Source organism: Boleophthalmus pectinirostris, unplaced genomic scaffold (assembly GCF_026225935.1).
Source record: "Boleophthalmus pectinirostris isolate CB_2022bp ecotype Guang Dong unplaced genomic scaffold, ASM2622593v1 HiC_scaffold_13, whole genome shotgun sequence".
Classification (NCBI taxonomy): Eukaryota; Metazoa; Chordata; class Actinopteri; order Gobiiformes; family Gobiidae; genus Boleophthalmus; species Boleophthalmus pectinirostris.
This window is the reverse complement of record NW_026571036.1, coordinates 16,794,661-16,820,196: the sequence shown is the minus strand read 5'-3', so window position 1 is coordinate 16,820,196 and position 25,536 is coordinate 16,794,661. Positions and strand designations below refer to the sequence as shown.

Sequence of the window (25,536 nt, the reverse complement as noted above, 5' to 3'; positions counted from 1 at the left end):
AGTTATAGCTATTTATAGCAGAGGTTTCATTTAGATCACAATGATTTTTCTGTTAGCATAAGGTGGAAATGAAGATTATTATAAAGAGAATAAAGGAAGGTTAGATTGCTGTAAAATGTAAGTATGATAGGAAGAAGAAAGAAAACAAGAAGTAGAAAAACAACTTTAGTTCTAATAGAGAAGGGTTATTGGCATTATATTGCCCTCTAGTGGGCAATAAGATAAAATGCAGGCAGACAAAGCTTTATGGAGAGGTTAAAAAGAGGACAGCAAGAGCTTCATAGCAAAGAGAAGCAGGGAAAAAAGGAAAGGAAAACAGGGAAGATCTAGAGTTGGGCATTTACAGTAGACACAGTACTCTAGATTTGAGGAAGATCATGGAACAACAAAAGGACACATTTAATACACATTTTGTCAATGACGTGCTGGTTCATTCTGAGACACATTTGAGATATTTGCTTGTTCCATCATCGTCCAAAGCTGCTAGAGTCCAGGAGACGAGTACCTGTGGCGCGGTCTGCTCTCGGGATGTCCCGGGTGGATCTGACTACTTTTACCTCGGGGCTGTGCCAGGCAATGAGCAGGGAGGGGTAAAAGAAAGAAAAGAATGGTTCAGTCAAGGGCAAATAAAGACCAAGCCTCAGATGAGGAACATAAAAGAGCCATAACATTCTTCATTGAACCAAAGAGCAGCAGCATAATCAATGACGTGATTGACTTTAAAACCAAGAAATCTGGCTTCTCAGGGATTAACTGTAACATAGAAAATGTTTAAGTACATTATAAAACATAGCTTTTGCTATTTCAGATTTACATAGTTGACTGTCAAATGAAAAGCCAGGTTTTCTTGTATAATTTCATCAATTGATATGATGTTGGCAGCAAAAATCATTAAAAAGGAGGCAACAATACTCCTTTAACAGAGAAATAATATCTTTATAGAGCAGCATTTAGAGGTTCAAAGGGGACATTTTGAAGAAAAATTATTACCGTTAGTGGTTTTTGATGGACCACTTCTGACACTGTTTCGGCTAAATGAATGGTCTCCACTTTTGCAACAGGCAAAGGAACGACATCCTGAAAAACAGTTTGAAATAACTGTAAATGGTGGAACATAACTTTTGCCTCTTCTGTGCCCCATGTGCCATGCCTGACCTGTTGTGAGTGGGCTAACTCCAATCTCCTCTCCAGTTCCTCCAGGTCAGAGCTCACCTCCCTCAGAAGCAGCTTCAGCCTGTTCCAGATCACATGGACCTTCTCCTGGGCCTCCAGACACTCACTGCCCTGAGCCTGCAGCTGCTGGGGGTCCCGGGATGAGGGGGACCTGGTGTGGACCAACAGCTGAGTGGACAAATCCTGCAGGGATGATACCTTCTGCTGCGAGTTCAGCAGTTCATGCTTTATTTGCTGCAAAATAAAAACATTATCTGTTTAACCTGGGAACAAATGACTTCAAGTAAGATGTACGTTTAGAGCAGTGGTTCTCAAAGTGGGATCCGGGACCCCCAGAGGTCCCTGGAAGTGTATGAAATACAACATACATCATGTTTTAATGGAAACAACTACAGCAATTAGCTAAATATAAAATATACTTTCATCCAAATTTGGTTATAAACATGCTTTGAACTTTTGAATTTTATTATAATGCCATTGTGGGGCCCGATAAGGCTCCACCCAAAGGCATTATAATATGGAATATTTTCATACAACTTAGCATATTTTGAATTCTTAGTTGTTCCTGGCCTCAAAAAGTTTGGGAATCCCTGCTTTAGAGACAAAATTGATAAAATCCCAACAAAGATACTGATGCGATGCCAAAATCAACAAATACAATACACTCACTGTTAGTGTGTTGTGACAAGCTACTAAAGTCTCTCGGTTGGCTCTTTGAGGAATGGGCACCACCTCATTTCTTCTGCGATCAATGTTTTCCAGCCAAAGCAGCAGACCATGGCTAAGTTCATGAAACTCCTGAAATTAAAGTGACAATTACATTTTGTTACAATCTGAATGCGCTCTATTCACACTTAAGTCAAAATCAGGAAGACGTTTGGAAAAGATGTGATTACACCTTTCCCAGGCCCAGTTTTCTTCATCTAAATGTCATTGTAGCATTCTGTTATATTTGTCTGAACAAATGATTGTAATTGTATGAACAATTACATCTACGCCTCAGTTTTCATTATTTCCCTCTGACACACAACTCCGAGCACACTGAGGACATGCAATTAGAAGAGATGAAGACACCAAATTCAAGATTATTCCAAACAGCACATATGCAGTCTTCCTTTTATGGTTGATCACATTAACTTCTATGGGTTTTATCACAGTCGGTCAATGAGCCCAACTACACCAGAAGTTGTAATTGCATCTTTCCAAACATCTCCCTGGTTTGTGACATAAGAGTGAATAAAGCCTATTCAAAGATAGGGATCAGTTGGGAGCTATCCTCCATCCCTGCATTCCTGTCCTACCTGACACTGCAACAGCGCCCTCTGCAGTTCACTCCTCCAATCCTCCAGGGAGGTCCCAAGGTGGTCCCAGCGAGAGTTCATCTCTTTGAGGGCGTCTCGCAGCTCCCAGGCCTCTTCAGTGTCAGGCTCAGACTGGAGAAAGTCTGCACTGCTCAGGTTTATGGAGAGCACCTCTGATTTGTGCACATCCATTCCTTTCTGCAGATCCTGGAGAACAACCGCAGTGGTCAGGACAAGGTAAAAGAGAGACACACCATTAGGACAAAGTGAAAGGGGCTGCTGGTCCCAAGGGTGAAGAGTGGGTATCAGTTAGACCTGTCACAGTGGTTCAAACATTTTAGATGTAGGTCAGTGGAGCCCTGAGGCATGAGACCAGGTATTTATAGAGCTCTGATACCCTAGTCTAGTCTAATATACCAAGCACTTGTGTGTGTGTTTGAAGGTTGGCAAAGGACATGTTTATTAGTAGAGAAAGACATCATAGTTAAATAACACTGCACATTTAATTTTAGGTTATATCTTTGATTAAATTTGTCTCTACACAACAACTAGATCTGCAATTATTTGAATGTCATTTGCCATATAGATAAAATATTTTAAGAAAACTAAATTAAATTAAGATAAAAAAGGAGAAAGAGACAAGCTATTTGAAGCACACAAAAAGTAAGAAAGATTATTTATGTGTTTCAAATTCATGATGACTAAAAAAAAAACACATGTGGCACTAACCTTGAGTTTCTTGATTCTTAGTTGTATGGTGTGGATGTCTGTGCTCTGGTGCTGTCCTCTCAGTTGGCTGAGTTCTGCCTCACATTGTCCCAACCAGGCCCTCATGGTCTGCAGATCTGAGATCAGCTGCTGCCACTGTTGCAGGTCCTGCTTGTACCTGTGCTTCTCACTGAGGGACTGGGCATGGATCAGCTCCCACCGTTCAATCACACCTGGAAAAGAAATGCAGAGTTTTTATTGGACATTACTCCACTGTTGCTTAATTCTACTGGTTAATAACTGTGAAATGCTGACCAGTGCTCTGAGCATCTGTGCTGTCCGGGTTGGTAAATCCTGGGACATCATCTTCATCCTCAGTCAATTCTCCCTCTGCTCGTTTCACTGCATCAATACTGCCCCGACACTCTCCCATCAGGCGCATCTAAAGACAACATGTTTCATGAATAAAAATAACTAATAACTAAATCATGTGCACTAAACCGATGATAAGGACAAGTATAATTTCAAAGTCATCATAGAAAGTTACTGGTATACTATATGAAAAATCAGATATTGGTAGGTTTCCTGTTTATAGATACTAACATTGAGCACATGCAAAAAGCACTCTGAAACCCATGAATAAAGTGTATAGATAACTTGCAAATTATTCAGTAAATGTGGCGTACATAGCCCATATATGTGGAGTCCGGGCTGCTGCGGTTGGCATTGGCCTCTCTCTGCTGAAGGTGGTACCGCCCTGCGTCCAGAGCCTGGTCCAGCTGCCTCAGACTGGCTTCCAGTTGGGCTGCATCTCCTGAACACACAACTCTGTCAAATTATGTATGCTCAGATATAAGAGAGACAATGGTGAATGACTGTACTCCTGGAATAACGTGCATTAGTCTAAAAACTAGATGGAAACTGTGTTATGTGACAATGAAAAACAAACCCAAAAATATACAGTAATGTAATGGCCATGTATTAGTAAGTAGACAGCACGTGCAAATGTGTCATGCTTGAGTTGTTTTTAGATGGGGAGACATGCAGTTTAAAACTCTTAAATGGGAGCACTGCTGTGCTAAATGAAATTTGACAGTTTCAGGTAGCATGATTGCATGCTTTGTTAACTCATGCTCTGTCATTCTTTAGCTTTAGCACTGTTCATTCTTCGTACCAGACGAGGATTTCAAAGTGTTCTCAGTCAGTTTAATATAGGCCTCTGGACTCTCTGGGATTACTACATCTGGGAAGAAAGGCATAACATTCTTTACAACACAGTTCATAAATGGTTGAGAAGACCCTGATATATAAGCGTCATATAATTTTGTGAAATTTAAGTTGTAATTTTAAATATATATTTAAGTAAAAAAAATTTAGTAATTACATTTGGTCAGTGGAACTCAATAAGTTTTGTGTTTTATAGATGAAAATAGGAAACAATTTGTGCCAAAAGATTTCTGTCAATTAAGGCCCTACAAAGGAGTATGTATATTTTAGCACTCATTGTTATGTATCCTAACCTGAGAGCACAGCTGAGGCTGTCCTCAGGTACTCCTCCTCATCCTCCTGGTCTGGATCTTCCCTGTGGCCCCTACCCCCTGGACTCTCTAGGCCTCTGCTCAGATCGTAGTCGTGGTCCCACTCCAGGGGGATAGAGTCCACACTAGCTGGAGTGTCCCGGCCTGACCGCTCTGCCCTCAGGAGGGGGGCAGTGCCAGAAGCAGGGCGACTGGATGTCCGAGGAACAGGAGAGTCGGACCACTGGAGCTCCGGACCCTCCTCCAACTCCAGCTCTCTGTCTGAACCATCAAGGTCATCATCGGCCAACTGTAGGAAAAGCAGGTTAATTAATACTGATTGAGAAGATATTGAACTGTGACAGTTTTCTCATGTGGATAGAGTCAGTAATTACAGAAAATACTAACCATAAACCAGAACTCAAATCTGTAATCTGCAAATTCCATCATCTCAGATCTGCCCTCCAGCTCAATGCTAAACTAAAAATTCCCGAATGCTGTGATGTGTTATATTGACATGTACAGAGAGTGGACTCACAGGCAGCCGTGTGAGCTTCTTGTAGTAGCGCTCCACTCGTCCGAACACTTCCTGACAGTATCTCTGCAGCTCCTCCAGCTCCTCCTCAATCACCGCGGCATCCAGGGGTTCACTCTTCTCTATCAGAGCGTCACCGTGTCTGAACACCATCTCTATCTTGCCTGTGTTCAGGCAGATCTCCTGCTGGAATGCCTACACAGCACAGTGAAACATACTACATATTTGTAATTTCAGACAATCCTGAAAATTAATTGCTATAGTCAAATCAAACCAAAATTTATTATACCACTGTACCAATATTTTACACCAAGTACCACCAAAGATGATATATGCCTTTCCAGATCCATGGATAAGGTAGCAGTAATAATTAATATTTAAAGGGACAGAAGCATTAATAGATCTCTAATTTGTCTCCAAATAAAACTATACTGAAACGTTCTTATACATTATACAAAAATAGGAAATAACATAACCACAAGTATCCTAAAAATTTTGTTTTAATCACTCCTACCCTGAGTTGTTTAATCTTGGCTTGAACATCACATTCAGAGAAATGCTCTATGTTGGTCAGTTGGAGGTCCATCTCTGTAAGCCACACAAGGATGCTGTCCCTCGCTGTCTCAAACTCCTCCCTCTGACCAATAAAGTGCTGAACGAGAGCAAGAATCACAAAACGGTTACAATGCATTGCAACATCAGAGAGAAACGTTTTGCACATTCTCCTGTGCATTACCTTAAGTCTGCGCAGAATAGCAGTGACCCTCTTTTGCAGGTTGTCCCAGCGCCGGTTCCCATCATGCACCATTTCTCGGAGGCGGCAGGAGGAGTCAGTGCGGTTTTCCCGGGCCAGACGACGGTACTGTTTGTTAATAAGCTCCAGCTGTGTTAGACACTCCTGCACCTGGCGCTGGAAGGCCTGGCACAAAGACACACAGACTTGCATTGAATATATGTTGTTGTTATAAGATCATCAGTAAAAATATAACACCGCTAGGGTTGTTAAATATTTCTTCTAGCACATATTTGTACCTTGATCCTGTGTTAAGTTTACCCAAGGAATAGTAAATGATGATGTAATAACTATTGGGATTCCATAATAAAAAAAAAATAAGGATGTTAAAACGTGCACTATCTATGTAACATTCCTGTTGGAGGGTCCACTACCTGTTCATCTTCATAGAGATGCCATTGCTTTGCCTAGAATGTTCCACAATTTGGCACTGACTATAACTAACAGGTCATGCTACAAGATCTGTGGAGAGGCAGCCCCAAATGAATGTAGGTTTTTCAAGGAAGATTTTAGCAATAAAACCACTGTTATTGAGTAAATGTAAGATAGATACGTTAATTGTGATACTATGGAATATTTGAGACGAAGCCATAACATCTTTGTGGAGATGAGAAGCATGTGGTGGACCCCTCCAGAAAAGTTACATAGTCCCCATTTGAAAACCACAGCCTTAGAAAACCAAAAGGCCAGTGAGTTTACAGTGATCAGAAATGACACGTGAGTATGATGGACCGCAGCAGCTGACCGACCAGTGCAGCCCAGCTTCTGCAACATGACACTCACGTTTCTACTCTGCGTTTGCACTGTGACAACTGCTTCATGCTACAAGTGTTTTGTCTTAAGAGAAAAAAGTTTAAATATTGTGCAAGTATAATTTGACAATACAGTAAATGCCCTTGACAGAATTTTCAATGTTTATGTGGACAGGCACAAGAAGTACACTGGATAGCGAAAAAAAAAAAAAAAAAAATTATTATTATTATATATTATTTTACACACCTCAAATTTCTTCAGTTCCTCTTTGGCTACAGTATACAGCACTCCTGATGAGTTTGGCAGAGCAGCTGTTCTTTCCGATGCCCTCAACCATTCTTCAAACCGGGAGTAATCGTCCAGGAACTTCTGCCACAATCTCCAGGTCTCCTCAATCCTAAACAAATGATGAGTTAAGTCTTTAAGTTTGGATATGATTACAGTTTCACCAGTTTGTCATTGAAGCCTACTTGAGCCTTCTCTCCATAGACATAGCGCAGATGTTCCTCCAGCGGCGGTCCAGGCCTCTTGTTGCTTGTTGGATGGAGTCACACTCAGTCTCCGTGGAGCAGGCATCACAGTCATGGAGCAGGACTTCACACAGGTTTAACACAGAGGCCACACCGGTGCTGTGCTTTTCTATGTCCCTCTGCAGCTCCTGTAGAAATCATAGAAGAAGTAATAATGTTTTTCTATCTACACTTAGAAAGAGTATGAGATGTAGGCAATGGCAATGCCCTTGGACATGAGGTACATATGAGGACTAATGCTCAATTAGAAACGGCAGTGTGCGTAATAGATTTAAATAAAGGTACACCTTCTTGTCTCCATGGAGATGTCATTGCTTTGCCTACAGAATAGCATTAAACCTGGTATTTTTGAACAATAAAAACACCTGTTACACCTCTTATTGAATATAATTAACACACAGAAATTTATTGATGTACTGTGAAACATTCCTAGTAAATCAACAACCTCTCACTGACTGTGCATCTTTAATTATTAATTTATTTTCAATTTCTACTTTGCATGTTGTGTGTAGTCTCTGAGTCTAAGCTTGATTTAGGGCTGGGATGTGTTGGCAGCAGAACAGGATAGTGATACTGTAACAATTTGTATGAGTCACGGTGTGGTTTTCCCTCACGTGCCTATTCATATTCCACAAATACTATTGAATCTATTTTCTCCTCTACACAATACATAATAGTTAAATAAACAACTGAGCTAGTTTAAGTAGCATGGGTATATACTAGCCTTTAACTCTGATGTGTATTTGTTCTTTGATGTGTGTAGTTCTTGCCTGTTGCTGGTTGAGTTTCCTCTGGATCTCCTGGTCGTCACAGGTGTCATAGACGATGGGCCTGGAGAGCTCGGTCTCGATGTGAGCGAGCCACGAGCGCAGACTGCTCATGTTTTTATCTAGCTGCTGCACGGCAACCAGGGTCTCCTTCAGCTTCTTCACCCTGGAGGTCAAACCGCAGATCACATCAGTACCCAAAAAACTTTACTATATACCTTAAATAAGCAGCTTGCCCCAGCAACTAAATAATTCCTCTCTCCACTCATTTTCAAGCTTGATACACTTCTATACTGACTGTACCTGAAAACATATCAACATACACAACATGATATTGAACACAAATTGACCTCTTATTGATTGATTGATTGATTGATTCAGATCGCTGCCATGGGCACTGCAATAATAATTCCAGTTGTTTAATTCTGCACAGGGCTGCCCATCTTGACAGCAAATAATTGTATTCAGACGACATGACCAAGAGAAAGAGCTCATTGTTGACTTGTTGGTGCACATTAATACTGAACACTTTGCACAATTTAAGTGCTCAAAACATTTGAAAAAATTACAATAATAAAAAAAAAAATCATAATACTTGAGCTTTGAAAAGCCCAAAGTAAACAATACTAAAGTTTAGAAAGTGTTAAATATGTGCTCTATTCTAACCTTAAAGGTGGTAAAGGTATATTAAAGAGCATTTAAAGCAGCAGAGCCATTAAACTGTAATGCTGCTAATATAGGTGTAGGTAGAAATGCAGCATGTATGTATGTATGAGCACTCTACATGATCTAACAAACATGTGCTGTCTGATTCCTGGACTTCTCCATTCAAAGCCAAGTATCAATAACACACTGAGGCTTCACATTCCAAGAACTGCTGTAAATATACAGTACAACATGGTGCAGATCAGAACACACGGTTTGCAAATGTAAAACAGATATTTCACATTATTTACATATTTAACATAGACTCAACAAAGCAAGAAGGTGCCCGAGATCAGCTATGATTTATACAGTATATTTGACATTGTGCGTTCTTTAAACAAAAACTTGATCCTGCCTGTTGATGTCGCAGTCACATTCTGGCAGATCCTCACTTGGGCATCCTGCCATGTTATCCGACCCTAAATCCAAAACCATGGGGGTCTAAAATTCCCAAAGACAATGATAGCGTCGAAAACGTCGGTAAGTGTAAAGATCCAAACGTTTGTTTCTTTCGTCTGGGAGCTCCACATTGGACTCTCTCTAAACTTTGGTTGAGCACAGGGGGAGGGGCAGCAGTAGGTACTGGTTGGGCACAACTGTGAGTTATCAACTGTTGGCCACTGAGGTTAAAAAAAGAGAAGGCGAACAGGCGTGTTTGAGTGTTTAGGGAGGGAAGAAGGGGAAGAGAGGGGGGTGACAAATGCTGCTGCTAAAACAAGACCACACTCAGAGGCATGTGGTATAGAGCTGCTTTAATGTGAGTATACAAACACAATGGAAAATGTTGATGGTTCTAACACTGTGTAATTATAGATTGATTTCCATAGGATTTTTGATTTCTCTATTAATTATTTTGTTAAAACTATAAAAGACACAAGATTTTCACTCAGAAGCTGAAATGTCATGCCTTAGTTGTTGATAGATAAGAATCAGAATAAATGCTGCTCTGTCAGTGGGGTCCTCGTCCTTAAAGCGCAAAGAGCAACAGCCAGAGGGACAGAGTGCGAACCCAAAAGTTTGAGTTTTGAGTTTAAGGTCCAGAAAGAAGAGCTTTCTCAGTGGAAGAATATATATATTTATACAATACAATATTTAGTATGAAATTGGAACTGTGTCATCTAGTGCTGATAAGAGGAACTGCATACAAATTCTCATTGTATAAAAAGTATTTATTTTGATGAGGTGCGCTCTCACCTGGCAGCGATGAGGTCGAGCAGATGTTGCCAACGCTCACTGACTTTGCTGAGTTTGTGGTGGATGTCAGAGGCCTTGTTGTCCTGACTGGCCCTGGCCAAACGCTCGCCCATCACCTGCAGCTGCTGTTTATTCTCTTGAGCCACACTGATCTCCTCCTGATAGTCCTGATGGGACACAAGAGTAAGATTAGTCTGTTACTTGATTTATTCCTAATTAGTGAGATCAAGAGGAGAGACCAAAACTAGTATTATAGTAGTAGTATATTATAGTAGTATACCTTGCGCAGCTTCTCGATCATCTCTTCAATGCTGATGTCTCCGTTCTGAGAAACCTTGCTCTCCATCTGTGTGAGCCACTCACACAGCTCCTTGTTCTTCTCATTGAATACAGCCCACTCATTTAACTTCTCGCTCACCTGCTGCCGCCGCAGGGAAAGCTGATGGGGTACAAACATTACAAACATTATTAGAAGTGTATCAGAAGGAATCTAGAAGAACTGGTAACCTCATGTAATTTATGTAAAATACAATATTCAATGGAGACTGTTATAAAAAATGTTGCAGAGCCTCTACCTGGTGGCAAACCTCCTCCCACTGACGCTGGAGGAGCTGGAGGCGTTGCTGAAGGACGGTGATGTCATCAGGACTGACCACACCGTCTAACGAGTCCCTCAACATGAACAAGGATGTGAGGTCATCGGCCCAGCCCTCCACTGTGCCCTCCAACTCCTAAAACACACATAACCATCATCACATCCAATATCATGCAGAGGAGCCCAGCATTACAGGCAAGCACTGTTGGCTACTTTCACTGACAGTATAATGCTATATAAGACATATTCTAATCCAAAATCAAATAGAATCAAAATGAAACCATTTAAAACCAAAATTAAAGATAATACATTTGCAACATGAAATACTAAGCATAAAGATACATTTAAGTGTGATGCAATGAACAAACTAGCTTGTTCTGGCTGTAACCTTGAGAGATGCTAACCAACAAGAGGCATCTAACCTTGTCTCTCTGTCTCCTCTGTCACTGCTCCTGTTTAGCTGCGTTGTTTGCATTTGTGGCCCCCGTCAATGTCTCCATCACACCCCACACGACTAGCACACACATGTCCTCTCCCCCACAGCTAAAAGTGATGCTCTCTGTGATTCGGTCTCTTTCTGCGCATGCACCCTCTACTCCTCCTCCTCCTTTCTCTCCTCCAGGCTTGGCACTCACCCCACCCCCCTCTCTGTCCTCAGTTGATTCTAACAGCCACACTCACTGCCCCCTCCTCCCCAAGGAACCAGCTAGGTGTCATGCATGAAACATTACCACACATACCAACAAGGGATATATCATACACTGGTTGAACTGGTTTTAATGAGAGCTCAGAAGAATAATGTTTTAAAAAAATGATGATTCAACGATGTTTTATGTATAGGCTGGAGTTGTCTTAGCATATTACCTGGATGAAAGATGTAGTGATTTGCATGATAATTTGGCATATAGATGGGCGACCTGTACATTTATCTAGAACTTGGAGCTGGCACAAAGAATACACTACTGCACACTTGTAACTGTTTCACATGTGGCACCAGAAAGAATCAGAATTGATGAGGTACATAAATATAATTTACAAAAACATGAGGCACAAACAGCACTCCTGACAAACCCAAATTAACAAGGTCACACAATGAGACAAGAGCTTATTTTTCATCTGTCTGTCCACTGTTTATCCTGGTAGATAGATTAGCAGGTTAGAGGAAGGACAGTTATATAGTGGATGCTTGAATACCAAAGACTGTTAGGGGCAGACTTATCCTAGTACTTATATAGGCAGGTGTATACATCATGACACCAGTGACCTTCGAAAGCATGTGTATAAAACAACATTTATACCTTGCATCGAATTTGTTCAGCGTGGAGCTCCTCATGATGGTCGGGGAGAGGCAAGCATAGCTTTCTCTTGAAGGCCCTCAACTTCTCCAGAGAAGCATCTATACCTTTCTCACATCGCTCCCAGTTCTGTGCAAAAGATATAATCATGTACAAAACATTGACATAAGTATGCACTACAATGAAATAAAAAAATTTACATTGACAGCTCTTTTATATACCATTATTTGTTGCCCCTAGCTACTTGATTAAATACTTGATTTATAGGTTTTCATTCAATTATCAAATTGACTGTGAGTAAACCAAAGCAGCACTACACAGTGACTAAGCAGAAATAAATCTGGATCCAGTGAGATGCATTAAGTCCACAGATTTGAGTTCTGAGGATACAGAAATCATTAATAAGAAATGCAGCTGCAGTGGAGCTATAGTTAGACTGAGAGGTAGACAGAAACCACTCTTAAGAATATGCCTAGTGCATATTCTTTAGAGTGGTTTCTGTCTGTACAAAGAGGGAAAGGAACCAAAAAAGCATTTTTAAACAAAAAGAAATCCTGACCTATATTCAATAGCTTTCATTTATAATTCCTGAAGCTAAAATCTGTTAAATTAGGATCATCATCATCCAAAGCGTGCTGATTCTACCTCCAGGTTTGTCCAGAATGTATTTTATGCATTTAAGAAAACAAAAAAAAGTTAAAATAATATTAAACATTAAAAACAATTTATATAAATGGTGGGCCAAAATAATATCCTATTCTTCCAGTATCTAAATGTATTATTTGATTTAACCCATAAGAACCTAACAGTATTTGTAGGATTCCTCTGACCTTGAGCAGCCCATGCAGCTCCCTCCTCTGCTGGTCCAGACGCTGGTGGGCATGTCTCCACTTGTCCTGGATCTCCATGAGCTCAGTCTGGAGCCTGGACTCTGCCTGAGCGTCGGCCGACATAAGTAGACTCCGCCCGGCCTCCACAGTCAGGATGTAGACCCCCTGCTGCCGGTGGAGCACCCTTTCTCTGAGCTGTAACAGCCATGACAAAGGCAAACGGGACAGTGGATTTACTAAGGGGGGCTACCACAGGACATGGAAAAGATTAGGAGTTAATTAAGACTGGGATTGATTGGGCTTGATCAAAATCTGAAGGAAAGACTGCACAGATACACAGTAATGAGGTTTTGTAGATTTAATTTAGCTGCACATGCCCTTGCAGCGACCTAATAAAAAATACATACACTTGTCAGAGAAGCTTCAAAGAACGAAGGTTGAGTGAGGGACTCTCAGATTTATTCCTCCAGGGTTTTAACAGTATAATTTACAACTTACCTGGTTTTAGGATTGCTTGAAAAAAACAAATTGTATCACTTGCAAAATGTCTAACCCACCTGTATCTGGTCTAACAGGTTCCTGGCCTGCTGTAAGGCCACACACTCTCCAGATTGGTGCAAGTCTGGTTCATGGGACACTTCCTGGAGCCATCGTTGCAGTTTCTCTGAGGTTTCTCTGTAATTCTGCCACTGTCGCACCAAACTGTCGATAATACCCCTCCTCTGCTGGGCACGTCTCACAACACACTGCCACTGGTTACCCAGCAGGGCCAGCTTCACACTGAAGTCATCCCTATACAGAGGAAAATTAGCATATTGTTGGGGGAATACATTTAAATAATCAGGCATGTGCTTACCTGTCATCCACTTGTCCCTGGTCTAACATACGATGCCCATCACTGATGATCGAATAAAGTATTTGCTGTCGACTGAACATTTCGGCCTGGAACAGCTGTAACAGTGCAAGTCAAAATTATATTAAATTAAAGCTGTTTACAGAGGGCAAAAAGATAACAGCTTTCTGGAGATGCAGACATCACACTGTTTCATATGCTTTTTTAATTTCGTTTTAAGTTCTGTTACAAAACAAACCAATAATTATATGAAAAGTTTTTTGCAGGGGTTTAAAGAAGTTACTTTTGTCACAAACCTCATGGTCTCTTTGTTGCTCCAGCAGACTCTGGTAGTTGCCTGAAATCTCAGCTGCAAGTTTCTGTTCAGTCTGAGACAGGAAGTCCATCCACTTCTCACACTTTTGGAGGAAGCTCTGATGCTGCAGCATCATGGCTTGAAGTTTGCTGAATATGTGAATATCAAAACACTGTTATGAATAGGTTTGTTTTTACTTTTTCATTCAAGACATTTTTAGGTGAGTGTACCTGAATCTCTCTGTGAGGTGGGAAGAGTGAGCTGCCCAGGATCTGTTCAGACTCTGCAGTTGTTTGACGTCAGTGTCACTGACGGGCAGTCGGTATACCAGATCATTCACGCGCTCCAAATCTGCTGCCAGACTGCTCAATTTCAAAAGCTCAATCTGGAGACACAGCACTGAACTCAGTAAAAGCCTCAGCTGTGTGCACAGAGTCTTATTAAAAGCACAATCTTACCTTGAGTTTATCCATATGTGTCTGTAGAGCATTCAAGTCTGATAAGCCTACAGGGTCTGGCTCCTTCAGCACCTCCTCCGCCTCCTCTGCTTTTCTGACCAGTGTCTTCAACTGCTGTCGGAAACTTTCACACGACTGAGAGCCACACTGGAAATAACAATATACACTATATTATGACCTGTGAAGGTGCAAGCACAGATTGAGTGCAAGTCGATTCATTACCTGTAGTACTTCTTGTTGCCTGTGGAGGGAGTGCTCTAGCATTGCCAGGCGGTGTGTGAGGGACAGGTGGTCTGTCTGAAGGGTTGCCGAGGAGGAGGCATCCACTTGGCTCTTCAGTTGTTGCCCCAAAGTCTGCAGCTGCTGAAGGGACTGATGCACAGAGGCCTGGCCACTCAGACAATCCTGCACCACAAACATATGCTGGTCTCTCATTGTGGTATGGTTCACACTGATACATGGCCTATACTATGAGTGTGTTATTCAGGGATCTAGAGCAATTTTGATTTTGTTTATGGATGAACAGGTTTAAATTTGTTATTATTATGTGTGTTATTTTTTTCTATATTGTTTATTGTCTATCTTATTTAGGTCATTTTATACATTTAAGAAATTAAATGATTAAGATTTTATACATTTACTGGGTTTGCCGTGCACAGTACTAATACTATCCCTAGCATAGATATCTTGAATTCTCAAACCAAAACGACAAGAGAAGCTAAGCTCTACAAGTTCACATAGACATTGGGGCACCCATGTAGTGTAAATCAGGGCCTGTCATTCCTCTGAAGCTCCCATCTCAAAAGGCTTTTGTTCGATTGTGCAGTGAATCTACATTTAAACAGACAAAGAGGCAGGCTGCAATTTGGTATGCTGTACATGGAATAGAGGCTTTGTAAATGGTGGAAATAAACTGATGCACTGTTTCTGAACTTATCCAAGACCAAAAAAAAAATCTGAAGAGACGGCACTCTTAATTCAAATTCACAAATTCACTTACATATAAGTGTAACATTTGTATGTATTTCCGTGTTACAGCCAACTGGCAAAGGTTCATAAACTCATCTAGTCACACAGGCTAATATTCGTTATTGAATAAAGCTGACCAACAATACTTACATCACAATCCTTCATCCATGCTTGATTTTCCTCTTCTGAGATCTCCTTGTCAGTGGCGCTCTTGAGCAGGCGGTCTGCCCTTTGTTCCTGTTTCTGAACAGCGATTACACACTGGTTGTATAATGTCTTATATTGTTGCCACAAACCCAGCAGGGCCTTACTGCTCCTTAACTGATCTGATATCTGCTCAAGTAGACTATTCCACCTGAAAAGTACAAAATACACACATTATTGTATACAGTATGGTGAGAATAATGAGCAATGCACGTTATGGCTTTATGGTACCTAATGTTGACATCTCCAAGTGCCCGGTTTAATGTTTCGGCCACAGATGGGTGACATTCTGTTAACAGCTGTTGCGTTACCGTCCCAAACTTTTTCAAACTACTCTCTTGCTTATCCATCTCCTCCTGCAAACTCTGCAAAAAATCAGAAAACTACTTAAATGTCCTATATTACACAAAATTGAGTCATGTGACCTTTAAGCCATGTTAGAATGTTACCTCATCAAAAACAGATCTGGAGTTTTGTTTTGTTTCATTCACACGTTTGAGTAACCCTTTATTATTAGTCTCAAAGGTCAAAAAGTTCGGTTCCACCTTGTGATGTCATGAAGCATTAACAGTGGCCTTTTACCTTTAGTTAAGTAGAGACTGGGAATTTAATTTCAAGGCTGTAACTATCAAAATGATTCTAGTGAAGATGTACAGAGTTTAAAAAACACAGTAAAGCCCTTCCTGTATTACCACAGGAAGGTGGAACAGAGAACTCAACCCAAATATGCAGAATTTCTGTGTTAAATATGTGGCAATGAAACAAAACACAACTGCAGGTATGTCCGAGGTAAGGAAACAACATTATAACATAGATAAGTTTTTTTTTTCTTTTGTTTTGGACATCAAGTTGACCTCTCACCTCCAGACTCTCCACTTGCTGCTGGACTGCCTCGAGGGACCCATTGAGAAGGTGCAGCCTGGACACTGAGTACCTGCCTTCCATCAGGTATCCATTAATCTCCTCTGCCGCGCGTCTGTACAGGGTCCACTGCTCCAATACTGACTTCAAGCTCACCTTCATCAGACTTATCTGCAGAGGTGGGAATCATAACATATTACAAATTTTCAAATCACAGGTATTGCTGTTACATTAGGAGGATCATTTCACATATAATTGAGAGCCTGTATGTTATTGCAAGCTGATGCATTTGTTTAAGATCATTACATAATTCACCATATGGTTAAGATGTATTTGTACTTGTGTTGTTTAGTATTTTTAATTGTGTGAATAATAAATAATAAATAATAAATAAACTGAACACAGAGAGACTAACCATGCGGTCCAGCTGAGTCCAGGATTGATTTAATTTTTTTAGGGTCTCTCTAACAGCAGCACAGGCCTCTCCTTTCTTATTCTGAATAAGTACATTTCCACGTTCCACTGCTTTCTCTAAATCCTTCTCTTTTTCCTTCACTAATTCTTCTAACTCCTAGAAAACATAAATCATTTTATATTAAAACAGAACACAAAATACTTAATGATGAGAAAAATAAGACATGATGATGATATTATGATTACCTGACAGTCTTTAAGTGCATTTTGAACTGATGCCACATCCTCTATCCTGTGCTTCTTCTTTAGTTTCTCCTCCTGTAGCGTGAGCCAGGATTTCAAGGCCTGGACTCCATTCTCGTGTTCTAACCAACTTTCCAAAAGTCCTTCCAATAACTGAATCTAAAAAAATACACATAAGTAAAATTTCCATTCACCAATATTAAAAAAATGCATTCATGATTCAAAATTATTATTGTGGGAAATTATAAACAATGGTACAAAAGTGCAACACATATGCAACATTCTTATTACATTTATCAAATCCAGTCTTAAGTTAACAGGATTTTCCATCATGTTGTGACTCTTGGCCGTACCTTTTCTGTAATCAACCCTTGCAGTATCTGCCACCTTCTGTTCATTGCTCCCAACTTCTCTGCAAAATCGGTTTTATCACTGCGTTTTCCTTCCACATCCTGACTGCTAATCTGCAGCACTGACTGGTTCACAAAGTCCACAGTGAGCTGCTTACAAGTCAAATCTATACGGAAACCCTGTAAAAGCACAGCATAACGTGAGCCCATGACTGTGCTATCTAAAAAAAAAAGTTTGTTTGTTTCTACCTTATATTTTTGTAAAAAGCTCTGCACTTTCTCTGACCCCACTGCTTCTACAATCTTGTTTTTATCCTCTTCGATTATGTTTTCCATAACAGAGATCCAGCTCATGAGCTCTGTGATGGCATGACGTGATGCCAACTTTTCCATTTGTAACTGAAGATAAAAAGTAAAAAAAACAATAATTTAACAAGAAATATCGTATTATTGCATTTAATTACAATTAATTTTCCAGACCTGATGGAGTTTTTCCTGCACCACTGGGATTCGGGTGAGTAGCTCTGCCCATTGAGTGTCAATGTGTCCCAAGGCTGTCCTCAAACCAGCCGTGTCCACTCGCTTCAGTCTAAGAAGCTGATTCCCTGTGCTCAATACTGAAGACCGCAATGAAGACTTGGCATCTACTTCCTTAGAAAACTCCTAAATAAAAAAGCAAATTATATTACTTAGATGCTGTAATTCAAATCTTCAAATATTGATTTAAAATTTTGAAAACTAACTCACAAGAAAAGCATAAAGGTGATCTCGTACATTCTCCAGTTCTTGAGGTACAGTAACAGATTGTGTTGTCCAAAACTCAAGTCGACCCAAAGCTGACTGTAACCACTGGCTCAACTCGGCCGATTCGGTCTGATACCTAAAATTTTAAAACAGTAAATGTAAACACTATACATACTGATGACTACAATATACAAGATTAGCCCTATTGTGCAAAAGATATATCACAAGCAGCCATAGTAACACTGACCTGGTCCAGTGTTTGAGTGTGGAGTCCAGTCGATGCAGCTCTTTATTGACTTTGGTGGTGGATGAGAGCCAGTGGTCCCCCAGCTGTGTGAGCTGGTTCTCCAGGTCTGAACATCCCACAGACAAGAGGAGCCGTTTTCCCTCCTCCAGCACCTGGTACAGCTGGGGCTGGTGCTCTGTCAGACTGGCCTTTAGACGCTTAAGAGACAATTACAGTAATCAATGAAAAAAAATCACTATATCTAAGACTTATAATGTATAGTCATGCTTAATTTCTAACAGTTTGCCAAAGTGTCTGCAAACTAATCTGCAAATAAAGAGGTTTAAACTCAAAATGCATATAGGCTAGGGCTAGACTAGGAATGGGATGATACACATTTACCACAAGACAAGATCAGACACAAGATTGGGTTCACGAGAATGAAACAAGATTCGATTTTGACCAAATGTCAAACATAACTACAGTATGAAAAACACAGGTGTACCTCATGTATATTTGACATTCAACCTGCCATTTATTACACTGCTCAATGTTTACCTGGAATAAACAAATTCTTTCCGTCAGTCTCTCCTCTGTCTCCTCCACCAGAGCGACAGCTGGGATACTGGACTCCACGGCCTCGAGCTGCTTACACAACTCCTGGTAGTCCTCCACCAGCCTGCTCCAAGACTGACAGAGAAAATTACAGATTAGATTTCAGTCTATGTAATATTTCTGAGGTTTAAAAATAACAAATCTACACCTCCAAAATGCCCTCCAGCTCCACTCCTCGCCTGTTAGCTTGTTTTAACACACTTTGGGCAGAGGTCATAGTCTCCTCCAAACTCTGGCTCTCCCGCTGTGTAACCAATCCAGCCACTTTACTGTAGAACGTTTGTGTGAGGATCATATGACTCTCCAAACTTTGAAAAAAGTCCTATAAAAAGTCATGCAGACAAGTTAATACAACATACACAAACTTATTTTAGAATTTTTTTCAATTCAATCTTACCTTGTGTTTGTCTAGTAACATCTGCACCTCAATGACAGAGGCCACAGTCATCTTCTGGTCAGCTGCCATCTTGTCTTGTGCAGTATCCACTAGCTCGGTAAGGTCCCTGAGAGCAGCTTCATACTGGGCTTTGAGGGACAGACCATGGTTCAGACCACTGCGTCGTGATCCCACCATCAGAACCAGCTCCTCGTATACATCCTAACCACACAGAAATTAAAAATATTAGAGATTTTTTGATAAAATAACAAACAATACATACACCAAATATCATAATATCTTCTTTCCTTTTTTTGATTAGCAACAGCTAAAGCAGAAGCAACTAACATGATCCTTTGTTCCATTTCAGTGCAGATAATGTGAAGAAATAATTGTTAAGCATTAAGCATTTTTATATGTAAATTATAATTAACTACAATTCTGCTAACATCTCTACAGTATCAAAATAAATATGGTACCATGAAATTAATATCATGAAAATATTGTACCAAGAGATATGGATATCATTGCATCCTTAACTACAGGCAGAAAAGTTAGTACAAGTGAGGGAAGAGAGGCTAACCGGATTATTCTTGCCTGATTTAAAAAAAATGTATCACCTGAAGTTTTAGTAGATCCTGATTGGAAACTTGATCTCCATGAAGACCCTCTGCTCTGGCCTTTAGTTCCATGACGCGTTGATCAAACTCCTTTATACTGTCCTCCACTTCTGATAATGTCTGCTCAGTACAGCATACGTTTAGTAAAGGTAGTCATAAATAAGATTTTATTTTTTATTATATTGCATACTGTACCTCTATTTGTTTAGCTGCTGGTCGGTCCACTGTGCCAGCCACTTTCTGCAACAATTGGTGCTTGCTTTCACTTAAGGCAGTAAACATCATTCTTAGTTCACTCTGAAAGAATAAAGAAATAGTTCAGAAGTTGGCAGCTTAACAATATAACAACCACTGGCAGGTATTTTATTCACCCATGCAAAGTCAATAATGCATTTTGTTACAGTATTAATTTAAAAAAAAGAAAACATAACAATTTAAGTGAGTTTGACAAGAGATTCGCAACTAGGTCGGATCGACTTCAAGTGGGTATTATTACTACCAATTCCGTGCATGTGGTGACAGTATATAATTTGTACAGTTGTGAGATATTCTCTTATATTGTCTCTTTTTGTACCTGGAAATTGGAGTGTTCTTGCAGCTTGTCCCTCATGCAGTCACAGTGCTGCTCGAGCGTGGAGTCCAGCAGACCCATCCTCTCCTGGAGCCCCTCCAAAGTGTCCTCCATCAGCACCCTGTCGTCTCCTCCACACACCCGGCCCGCCCCCCCACCCAACAGGTCTCTGCACTGGTTCACCTCTCGGCTCATCTCCTTCAACTGTTTGTTCAAACCCTGCATAAAAGAGAAGTCTATGAATGGATTAGCCTTAACAGACTCTTCTCCCACAGCAAATGCAAGCAATAACTAATGTAAAGGGTCTAAAGCTTATTCTCAATGGAGATGTTGTTTTACCTTTCCAGTAAAATGTAATTAATTCTAATACATTTATTTATCTTCACCTATTTGTTTACATTTTCTGCATGATGATTGATGATGATTTCTTGCATGATGATTATATATTATATATTGTATATTATACAGCAGTATCATTTTTGCAGTACCATTACAATGACTAAATAACTGTCTAGTCCTAACACTGTAATCTTACAGTAGAGGTGATTTTTCTGTGTCCTTGTTCCTACCTCTAGATGCGTGAGCTGCATCTCTGTGTCCTCTGACAGCAGCACTGGGCCTGAGAGGAGCTGGTTCTCTGCAGCATCAAGCCAGGTGGAGGCAGCAGACACTGCACTGTACAGGTCCTGCTGCACCATGGCTCCCCCTAAAGATGCAGATGATCTGCTCTCTGTTTCAGTCTGCAATTAGAACAATTTTAAACACATGCTCAATTGTATGTCTACATGATCAAGTGTGCAGTATTTTTCCATAACAATTTAGCATTTACAGTGTGCAGTTTATTACTTGACTACATGTTTTAGCTTTGCCTGAAATGTTCCACAGTATGATGGTAAAATTATCTATCTCATTTGGGACAAATAGGTGATGCCACCAGGCCCAGTTACAGGTCAGGTGTGTGGAGAGGTTACTTCAAAATAATAATGCACAAAAAGAATAAGCAAAGTTTTACCTCTTGGTCTATTCTTTCAAGAGTCTGACTGCAGGTTTCAAACAGAGCTTTTGGAGACCTAGCATCCTGAGTCAAAACATCACTTCTAAAAACAACACTAGGACTTGACAGACGGGAGCGATGGAGGACCTGCAAATGTACACAATGCAATTACAATTTAAGACTTAATCAATCATGTTAAATGTAATGTATGATAAATGTGTCCCATACTGGACTGAGTTGCTCCTGTTCCAGAGAGTTCAGAGATAGTTGTAGTTTTGTGCTTTGGTCCTTGTTGAGGTTTTCCCAGCGCTGCCTCAGCTGATCCAGTGGAGACACGCTTTCTGCCTCCAGCAAAACTCCTCCTGGGACACACATCTCACTGTAGACACAAGATGAGTTTTAGATGTTTTTGTCCACAACAAAAGCTTTTATTGAATGTATAATTATAGTGTAGTAATAATAGTGTAAAGTAAAACATACCTGTCTCCATTGGGTGTAGTCTGATTGAGCACCTCTTCCCCGACTGTGGCCACAGACTGGAGCAGCCGCTTCTGTTCAGCCACTTGTGCCTGAAGCTCCTACACAATAAATATTTTTTTATTAATTCAACGTTTTATATAATTTAAATACTTTCTCAATTTCATAAAAATCCAAAACAAAATAAAAATTGTGAGATATAACACTTAAGACAAATTATTTGTATACAACAATATCATCACATAATTGAATTCTTTTATGTCAAATTATTTAATGTGTGTGTATATATATATATATATATATATATATATATATATATATATATATATATATATATATATATATAGAGAGAGAGAGAGAGAGAGAGAGAGAGAGAGAGAGAGAGAGAGAGAGAGAGAGAGAGAGAGAGAGAGAGAGAGAGAGAGAGAGAGAGAGAGAGAGAGAGAGAGAGAGAGAGAGAGAGAGAGAGAGAGAGAGAGAGAGAGAGAGAGAGAGAGAGAGAGAGAGAGAGAGAGAGAGAGAGAGAGAGAGAGAGAGAGAGAGAGAGAGAGAGAGAGAGAGAGAGAGAGAGAGAGAGAGAGAGAGAGAGAGAGAGAGAGAGAGAGAGAGAGAGAGAGAGAGAGAGAGAGAGAGAGAGAAAAGATAAGGTAAAAAGATAAGGTAAAACAGTCTGACCCTCTGTCGGAGCAGGTTGTCGTGATGCTGCTGGGTCCGAGATGATCTGGCCTGAGAGAGCCAGTCCTGGACGTTTGGACTTTGGGATAAGGATGAACTCGCTTCACTCTCCTCCTGTTCCTGCAGTGAACCCTGGGAAAATATCAGTAAAAGAAGTACAAATAATAAAAACTATGAAAAACTGAATATTTGTCATATATTTTATATGTAGTGGGTAAATAATTACACAAAAATGTCATGTCAACATTTCCTTATTAACAAAGAACTCTTTCTGTGGAGTGGAGTGAGACAGAGATGAAGGAATGTTACTCCTCTCTAAATCAACAGCCTGTGGTTAACCATTATTTACTGGAAAAGTGTTTATGCAAATTGAACAAAAATGAAGTCAAAAGTTCACAAAGCTGTGCAGTGTCACCAGAAATACACCTGTGTAATGTATACATGTGATGAGGTAGCGTATTTTTCAGTTGTCTGTGGCCTATTGTGAAACAAATAGGCTTTGTTGTTCTATAGAAAACAGTGAAGAATCCCCACATGACTTTAGCAACAATGCTACTATTGACAACAAGTACTAGTACCAAGCTAAAGCAACAAAATGCAGGAGTTATATGTGGATTTGGACATTTCATACACAAAAATGATAATAAATCTCTGTATAATTACCTGTATGTCAACCTGTTTGTCTTGTAGCATCTGCTGTAGTTCGAGGAGGCTGTCTTTGAGAGAGCGTAGTTTTAGGGACAGTTGTTCAGCCTCTCCTTTGGTCTCTGCTCGTCCCTCCAACAGCAAGCTCTCACTGTGTACGGAGAGCTCAGAGAGATAGGACACCTTCTGCTCAATCTCAAACAGCATGTTCTAAACACACAAAAATCACAAAATAAAATAAGTTGTTGGTTTTTGATGATTCAAACACACAATAACTCCTTTGTATTTCAAATAACTTAAGTTTTCAATCCCTACAATTTACTCACAAATGACATGGTTTGGTGACAAAAGACAAAAAAGCAGACCCTCTCTTTTCAAAAGAGCAAAGTGTGACCAATTGTGCTGAGAGGGGATTAGGGCTGTGTTCTGCAAAGTACAGGGTTTCTAACCAGAAATGCCAGACCACTAGTCATTCTCCAACAAGAATTTTCTCACAAAGTAGAAGGCAGGGCATGGAACATTAACATTTGAAGATTAGCCTTTTAAGCTCTAATTACAGAATATAACACGTAATTGGTTGCATAAAACCGAATTCAACAATTAACAATGCAAAAGGACGCAAGAAGGCTGTGTTAGGAAAACTACTCAAAATAAATTGTAAGGTGTAATGATATTTACTACACATTTATTTCTTTTCCCTACTGTATAAAAAAGATACAATCATAATTTCTGTTTTTGTCAGCACAACTGAACCCCTAAATTATACAGCATAAGACATAACATTTGAAATCATAGTGGCAATGATTCATGCTTGTGTGCAGTGACGCCCCCTGGAGATAATGATCTGTGCGGACAGACCCTTAGACCTGATCTCAATGGGAGACATATGTGAGCTTTAATCAGCTTATTGTCTCGCAGCTGCTACACACACAAATACACACGCACACGCACACACACACTTGCACACATTTAACAGTTTATTAGGGCCCCATAATACTACAACACTGAACATGTCAGGACCCCTATTACGGCACTTCAAAACACGAATTAAACTAGCACTCACTAGCATTAATTTTAGATCAGTGCTTACTTACTTACTTACTAAAATACTTCCTTTTTGGTTGTAAGAATTTGGGTAAATCAAATCTTTTAAATTTTTCAAAGATGATTAGATAGTCCATTAAATAAATAATATTAATTTTGTATAATGCTGAAGCAGAAGAGTAAGATAAATTTTATATAAAATGTGATATGTTCAAAGATGCCCCTGGAAAAGAAATGCCTATGAACTAGTATCTATAGAAACAAAGGAGGAAGTCACTGAGGAATGTAACGGGGCAAGCGATTCAGACCAATAATTTAACATAGAGCGAGGAACTGTAACTTGAAGCACAGTCACTGGTCCTATCCTGCAGTTGTAAAGGTGTAATGGTCTCCTATTAATTAATATATATGAAAATAACTCCTATATTTTCTTCAGTGACTCTTGGTGACTAGCCTGGAGTTCTACTGAAAACACAGCTCTTAGTACAGTTTTTAGTACAGCACTGTAACAGCTAGAGCAATGAAATCCACGTTATGAAATCTGGATTCCTACCAAACTTAAAAATGAATGTATTGTTTGGTTACAACTTGGTTTAAATACACTCACAGTACAGCATACTATAATTATCTCCTGTGTTGAAGAGATAATACAAGAAGAGTATTGTATAGCCAGAATTATATTACATCACATGAAAGTAAATCCGTCAGAGCAATAAACGTGACCTACATATGGAAATGATTCTATATGATCTGTTAGCCCTTAAGCATTATTACAGCCAGTAGAACAAGTCTCACCTGACAGTCTATAAGCTGCTCTTCCATGTCCAGATCTTCCGAGTGGAGCTGCAGAGCTGAGCTGAGGGTGGCCCTGGTGCTGAGGAGCCAGTGGTCCAGCTCCTCGGCCTCGCTGTGGTACCGCTGTAAGGCCTGCTCCTGCCTCTGCTCCTCCAGCTGCTCACTCAACTTCTCCTGCAGCATCACATTTAGAGTTACTATAAAAACACAAGCTTCAACAGACTATGAACGAGGGCTAAACAGCTTTGTTATGCAGGTCTTTCCTTTTAAAATTAAAATTCAGTTCACAGTGTGTATCTATTACACATCAAATGTGTGAACAAGAATTTAAATTTCAGAGCAGATTAAACTATTGTTCAAGTAATAGTAAGTGTCGAAGTTACAATTTCAACAGAATTTGAGATTAATCTA

General features: G+C 40.0%; 1 protein-coding gene across 3 annotated transcripts in view; it reads right to left on the bottom strand.

Annotated features, from left to right (window-relative positions):
* The window catches only part of syne1a (spectrin repeat containing, nuclear envelope 1a), a 121,286-nt gene that overhangs the window by 1,862 nt on the left and 93,888 nt on the right, over positions 1–25,536 (bottom strand). For all 3 annotated transcript variants that reach the window (XM_055149308.1, XM_055149309.1, XM_055149310.1), the window contains 49 exons: positions 25,126–25,299; positions 23,305–23,496; positions 22,642–22,773; positions 21,970–22,067; positions 21,718–21,868; positions 21,508–21,636; positions 21,065–21,235; positions 20,499–20,714; positions 20,120–20,221; positions 19,925–20,044; positions 19,326–19,526; positions 19,077–19,250; positions 18,872–19,003; positions 18,335–18,531; positions 18,091–18,223; positions 17,824–18,006; positions 17,593–17,742; positions 17,347–17,523; positions 16,997–17,152; positions 16,752–16,907; positions 16,337–16,507; positions 15,707–15,840; positions 15,422–15,626; positions 14,525–14,707; positions 14,303–14,449; positions 14,075–14,229; positions 13,846–13,993; positions 13,553–13,647; positions 13,254–13,488; positions 12,697–12,891; positions 11,870–11,995; positions 10,552–10,707; positions 10,257–10,415; positions 9,977–10,143; positions 8,081–8,243; positions 7,251–7,438; positions 7,027–7,177; positions 5,971–6,153; positions 5,749–5,886; positions 5,238–5,429; positions 4,703–5,009; positions 3,869–3,996; positions 3,498–3,624; positions 3,204–3,415; positions 2,475–2,681; positions 1,843–1,971; positions 1,156–1,407; positions 991–1,077; positions 506–564 (listed from right to left, as the gene is read on the bottom strand). In XM_055149308.1, coding sequence (XP_055005283.1) covers positions 506–564; positions 991–1,077; positions 1,156–1,407; positions 1,843–1,971; positions 2,475–2,681; positions 3,204–3,415; positions 3,498–3,624; positions 3,869–3,996; positions 4,703–5,009; positions 5,238–5,429; positions 5,749–5,886; positions 5,971–6,153; positions 7,027–7,177; positions 7,251–7,438; positions 8,081–8,243; positions 9,977–10,143; positions 10,257–10,415; positions 10,552–10,707; positions 11,870–11,995; positions 12,697–12,891; positions 13,254–13,488; positions 13,553–13,647; positions 13,846–13,993; positions 14,075–14,229; positions 14,303–14,449; positions 14,525–14,707; positions 15,422–15,626; positions 15,707–15,840; positions 16,337–16,507; positions 16,752–16,907; positions 16,997–17,152; positions 17,347–17,523; positions 17,593–17,742; positions 17,824–18,006; positions 18,091–18,223; positions 18,335–18,531; positions 18,872–19,003; positions 19,077–19,250; positions 19,326–19,526; positions 19,925–20,044; positions 20,120–20,221; positions 20,499–20,714; positions 21,065–21,235; positions 21,508–21,636; positions 21,718–21,868; positions 21,970–22,067; positions 22,642–22,773; positions 23,305–23,496; positions 25,126–25,299 — 7,943 coding nt within the window. The remainder of the gene's footprint in view (positions 1–505; positions 565–990; positions 1,078–1,155; positions 1,408–1,842; positions 1,972–2,474; positions 2,682–3,203; positions 3,416–3,497; positions 3,625–3,868; positions 3,997–4,702; positions 5,010–5,237; positions 5,430–5,748; positions 5,887–5,970; positions 6,154–7,026; positions 7,178–7,250; positions 7,439–8,080; positions 8,244–9,976; positions 10,144–10,256; positions 10,416–10,551; positions 10,708–11,869; positions 11,996–12,696; positions 12,892–13,253; positions 13,489–13,552; positions 13,648–13,845; positions 13,994–14,074; positions 14,230–14,302; positions 14,450–14,524; positions 14,708–15,421; positions 15,627–15,706; positions 15,841–16,336; positions 16,508–16,751; positions 16,908–16,996; positions 17,153–17,346; positions 17,524–17,592; positions 17,743–17,823; positions 18,007–18,090; positions 18,224–18,334; positions 18,532–18,871; positions 19,004–19,076; positions 19,251–19,325; positions 19,527–19,924; positions 20,045–20,119; positions 20,222–20,498; positions 20,715–21,064; positions 21,236–21,507; positions 21,637–21,717; positions 21,869–21,969; positions 22,068–22,641; positions 22,774–23,304; positions 23,497–25,125; positions 25,300–25,536) is intronic.